The 5,720-nt window shown below is 36.9% G+C and overlaps 1 protein-coding gene across 1 annotated transcript; it reads right to left on the bottom strand.

Annotated features, from left to right (window-relative positions):
- Positions 1-1,404: 1,404 nt before the first annotated feature.
- Positions 1,405-4,892, bottom strand: OR2A25 (olfactory receptor family 2 subfamily A member 25). Its single transcript, XM_527948.6, has one exon. The coding sequence runs from the start codon at positions 3,055-3,057 to the stop codon at positions 2,125-2,127; it is 933 nt and encodes a 310-aa protein (XP_527948.3). The 5' UTR covers positions 3,058-4,892; the 3' UTR covers positions 1,405-2,124.
- Between the last annotated feature and the right edge of the window lie 828 nt (positions 4,893-5,720).

Raw genomic sequence — 5,720 nt, 5'->3', positions numbered from 1 at the left:
CTGATATTTTGTTATCACATTTATAAGTTGGTGTTCTAGTTCTTTAAGGACATAATAAGTATATGTAGTGGATAATATTAATGAATACTACTTACTGTGTTATTATGAGTTATAGATCTTGCTAAACATTTTCATGTATTTCCTCTAATCTTCCCAACAAATCTGTGAGCTTGGCATTACTGACCTCATTTTATACATAATAATTTCTGAAGAATTTAAGTAAATTACAAAAGTTTCCACATCTAGCAACTGGCAGAACTTTGTAAAATCCCAGGTCTAGCTGAACCCAAAGTACATGTGTTTTTACTGCCCCACTTTTTTTTCGGTCATGTGATCATGTCTGCAATAACAGATGTCCTAACAAAAGGGATGCTTTGTGAGAGAAAAATCCATGTATTTTCCTCATCAACATACTTTTTCACAGAAAACATCTTTTTAACAAAGTTGAATATTTCCCTTTTACACAGTTTGCATATTTAGGCTTAATTAAGTTATACTTAATTTGAGAGAAGAGTTGAGAAACAGAAGTATCTTTATACATGCTTTCCTAATACTTCTTCACTATTATTTTCTATCACTTTATAACTAAGTGGAAGAGTTTCATGTTTGAATAAAAAGATTATTAAAATTACTTCAAATACCTCAATTTAAAATTAAATTATTCCTGATAATTTCCAGCTGTAGTAATATTGATCAACTAGCCACAACAGTTACAGGCTGTTCTTACTTTTCAGGATTATCTCCTCTGAGTTTTAATCATTTTCAATAGGAGACAATTGGCCAAACCCATGAGAGAAAACATATAGTTCTTCCATGAGCTCTGTTATTCCCATTGTGCTCTCTTCCTCTCAGCTCTACATCCCATGGCTTTCCCCTGCACTCCACAAGCAGAGAAAAAGGAACGGAGAAGGCCCCAATATGTCTATATATTTACTAGCATGACATCTGCCCAGGTTTTCTTGTTAGTTGCATTACAGTTATATTCTCCATTCTCTTTCCTGTGAAGACATGGCTCATGCTCTTTCTAATCTACGTGGATTATACCTTAGAAAATGTCACCACCAGAGAAATATGTGCAAATATTTTATATGTAGACCTATTTTTAAATATAGCTTTTTTTTTTTTTTTTTTTTGGAGATGGAGTCTCGCTCTGTCACCCAGGCTGGAGTGCAGTGGCACGATCTTGGCTCACTGCAACCTCCACCTCCTGGGTTCAAGCAATTATCCTGACTCAGCCTCCCAAGTAGCTGGGATTACAGGTCTGCGCCAACATGCCTGGCTAATTTTTGTGTTTTTAGTAGAGACGGGGTTTCACCATGTTGGCCAGGATGGTCTCAATCTCCTGACCTCATGATCTCCTTGCCTTGGCCTCCCAAAGTGCTGGGATTACAGGCATGAGACACTACGCCTGGCCTAAATATGACACTTTCTTTTTTTTTTTTTTTTGAGACGGAGTCTCGCTGTGTCCCCCAGGTTGGAGTGCAGTGGTGCGATCTCAGCTCACTGCAAGCTCCGCCTCTCCCGGGTTCGCGCCATTCTCCTGCCTCAGCCTCCCGAGTAGCTGGGACTACAGGCGCCCGCCAACACGCCCCGCTAATTTTTTGTATTTTTAGTAGAAACGGGGTTTCACCGTGTTAGCCAAGATGGTCTCGATCTCCTGACCGCGTGATCCGCCCGTCTCGGCCTCCCAAAGTGCTGGGATTACAGGCGTGAGCCACCGGGCCCGGCCGGCACTTTCTAAATTAAGAATAATTAAATAATGACTTTGTTATCAGTCTCTCCTAACTCCCATATCCTTATTCTACAAAAATTCGCCTTCAAGTCTTATTTACAGAACAAAAAGATACACATTTATTTCCAACTTTCAGAATATTTCACATAATTATATTAAAAGTGTGTACACTATACAGCTAGTATAAACATATTTTTATTAATTGTGCAGCTCCGACCTTCAATGCTGGAGAGAGGAAAGCAGAATGGGCTTTCTCGGGAGGTAGTCATAGGAAAATTTCAAGAAGATGGAAAGGGTTCCCTAGAGTGTGATTATGTATCCTGAGTAGGGATGGGTTCAGATGTAATCTCAAAGCCCTTTGAAGCCAGCTATTTTACTATTCTTTCAGGCTTTCATGAAGTTCTCTTCTTTTCAAGCATCCTCTTTAGAGTACCTTGGACTTCCTTGTTCCTAAGACTATAAATTAGGGGATTAAGCATGGGATTGAAGAGGCTGTGAAACAGCAGGAGATATTTCTTCTGCTCCTTGGGGCTCTCATACTGGGGCTCAACATACATGATGATGGCTGTGCCATAAAAGAGTCCAACCACACAGAGGTGGGAGGAGCAGATGGAGAAGGCTTTCTGGCACCCCTCTCCTGACTGGATCTTTAGAATGGCACATAGAATATGAACATAAGATATTACAGTGGAAAAGAAGGGTCCCACCAGCACAGACACTGCCCCTGCCAAAACCATTACCTCATTAATGTGGGTATCTGCACAGGCAAGTTTGAGAACAGCCATAATTTCACAGAAAAAGTGATTAAGTTTCTGGGGTCCACAGAAGGACAGTGGTAGCAGTAACACTAGATGGACAAGGGCCAATAAGACTCCTAAAATCCAGGAAGTCAATGCCAAAGTGATGCAGACTTTCCAGGTCATGATGGTAGAATATCGGAGAGGGTGGCAGATGGCCACGTACCGATCATAGGACATCACCACCAGGAGGAGACATTCTGTATGTGCAAAATTCAAAAACAGAAACATCTGGGTCATGCAGCCAGCAAAGGAGATGGGCTTGGCTGGATGCAGGAGGTTCACCAGCATCTGGGGCACCGTGTTGCAAGCACAGGCGATGTCGACGACCGCCAGGTGTGAGAGGAAGAAGTACATGGGGGTGTGGAGTCTGGAGTCCAGTGAGATGAGCCCCAGGATGGTCCCATTCCCCAACAGGATGAAGATGTAGAACAGGGAGAAGAGCCCAAAGAGGAGCATCTGAATCCTTGGGCCAATGGGAAATCCCAGTAGGAGGAACTCTGTGATGGAAGTCTGATTTCCCCCCATTTCCCTGTAGAAGAAACAAGGAGCTCACCAAGTCTGAATGTCTAAGGCAAATGTTTAAGCATGCTGCAACTGTACATATTATTGAGTGTTTTCTAAGTAAACACCTTCAATTATATTTTGATCTTAGTCACTTACTAAGAGAAAATTATGCATTACAAATGAAGTACAAGGACATTTTGTCATCTATGATAAATTCAATGTTAGTATGATATTATAGTATTCATTACATCTTATTTTCAAATCTACTTTCGTTAGAGTTCAAAATATGTTAATACTTAAATTGCTTTAATAGCATGGACTCTTTCCTCAGTTTGTGATGATTACATCAGATGCTTGCCCTCTGTATTCCTTCATTGCAGGGTACTTATATCCATGCATGTGGAAGTGTGCTGGTGTCTATGTCTATATATAAGGATAGAAAGAGGGATGATGACCATGTCAATGATCCTGCTATCAGGTCTTCTCACCAATTTGAGCCTTTGTTATATGAATTATTTTTTAAATTTGTGATTTTTACTGATTGCATAATCTTGAATTAAGTTAAGAGAATGGCAGTTTGCCCTAACTTTGGCTGGATTTAAACAGAGATCTTTGTGTCTTGACTTTTGTACCCATAGAGGGTCTACTCTGTTTGTGTTGTCTTATGATCAGAATGTAGTTACCTGTCACCTTTCTTGGACTACAGTAATCTATTGTATATTTCATTGTACATTTCATCATACAGTAATCTATTGTATATATAGTATACTTCTTATACTATAAATGTGTATTTATATTATTTATTTGTATATATATTTTTCTGTTTCTTGCAAATTTATTTTTAACAATTTTTAATTGATACATAATAGATGTAAATAGTTTTAGGGTACATGCGATAATTTGATATACTCATTTAATTTATAAAGATCAAATCTGTGTACTTGGGCTATCTGTCACCTTAAATATTTGTCTTTTCTTTATGTTAGAAACATTCAAATTATTCTCTTCTGGCTGTTTTGAAATATACAATAGATTACTGTAAACTATAGTCACTCTTCTAATCCATTGAACACTAGGTCTTATTTCTTCTATGAAACCATATGTTTGTACTCATTAGTCAACTTCTCTTTTGTTTCCCTTTTGCTACCCCTCCTGGCATCTGGTAACCACCAAGCTACTCTCTGTCTTCATGAGATGCACATTTTTAGCTCCCACATATAAGTGAAAACATACAATATTTGTCATTCTGTGCTTAGCTTGTTTCATTTAATGTAATGACCTCCAGTTCCATCCATGTTGCTGCAAATGGCAGGATTTTATTCTTTTACATGGCTGAATAATATACCATTGTGTATATATATCACATTTTCTTTATTCATTCATTGATGAGCACTTAGGCTTATTCCATATTTTGGTTACTGTGAATAGTGCTGCAATAAACATGGCTGTGAAGATATCTTTTTGATATGTTCACTTCCTTTCTTTTGGATATATACCCAGCAGTGAAATTATTACATATGATTTATTTAGTTGCATTTGGAAATTTCTAAAATTCTGCTATATTCCTACAGTAATAAATGTCTACTCAGTACATACACACATGAGTATATATACAATTGAATCCTTACTCTGTGTAATGCGCTTGTTTTCTGTTTTATTCTAGTCTAATGTATTCTATTTAATTAGTAAAAGTGCTGGCTGAATTATTTCATGATGGGTCATAGCCTGGGATTTAAAAAATACTGATCTCTATCCAAAACTAGAGCTAAAACTCTAACCATATACTTATATTCATAGAATGTTTAACATATTTTATAGCTTCTTAACTATCATGTACAAATAAATAACTACTTATTATTTATGGTGACTCTTTAGTTTTTTTTTTGTGGCCTATCAAATGTTTTAAAATCCTTCCAAAGCCAAGAGGGTATACTGAGGTTTGAATCATTGTAATTTCTAAATTATTGCTTCTGTTTTTTTGCCTGACTCTATAGCCTTCTTCAGCCCATAATCCATCTGGATTTCACTAAAATAAAAACAGAAAAATTCATAATTGAGTTCCTATCAATGAGTTCCCTATTCAAGTAATATTTGAAAGATTTCATCAGCAAAGGTAGATAAGTTTTGCTTCAAAGCAAGAATCATAATTCAAAGTAGAAATTATTGGAAGGTGATATTATCTTAGTCAATAAATAATCTGATCATTATTGAAATTGCCTTCTTGAAAATTAGTAATTTTATTAGGAATGAAGATTTCAGTGAGTGTTTTAATTCATAGATTAATTAACCATCTATTCAAGGTGGGATTCCTTTGTCATGTGAGAAGTTGAACTAGAAGAATGCCAAGATCCTTTCCAACAATAGGATTCAGTGGTCCCAAATGTATAGAAAAGTGTTATTCACTTTCACCTCAACTTCCTTGCAATATCTGAGTCCAATGAAGATAACAATGCTACTTTTAAAATTTCATATAATAAAGGCACACAATAAAATAGAAGGACCAATGGTGTCATCTCATCTTCCCCCATCTCCAAGTAGCTAAATCACAAAATATAAATCCACAGGTATTAACTGAACATATATTACGTCCTGCTACATGTCTTAGCTGAGGGCATATAAGACTGTACTTGTTTGTAGCCACATGTAACCTGGTTGGATTGATAAGACTATTAAAAATACTCACA

The sequence above is a fragment of the Pan troglodytes genome, chromosome 6, assembly GCF_028858775.2.
Source record: "Pan troglodytes isolate AG18354 chromosome 6, NHGRI_mPanTro3-v2.0_pri, whole genome shotgun sequence".
NCBI lineage: Eukaryota > Metazoa > Chordata > Mammalia > Primates > Hominidae > Pan > Pan troglodytes.
This window is presented reverse-complemented; position numbering and strand designations above follow the sequence as displayed.

Bases quoted from the DNA above. Each gene is read 5' to 3' on its own strand.
- OR2A25 (XM_527948.6), bottom strand. From the start codon at position 3,057: ATGGGGGGAAATCAGACTTCCATCACAGAGTTCCTCCTACTGGGATTT.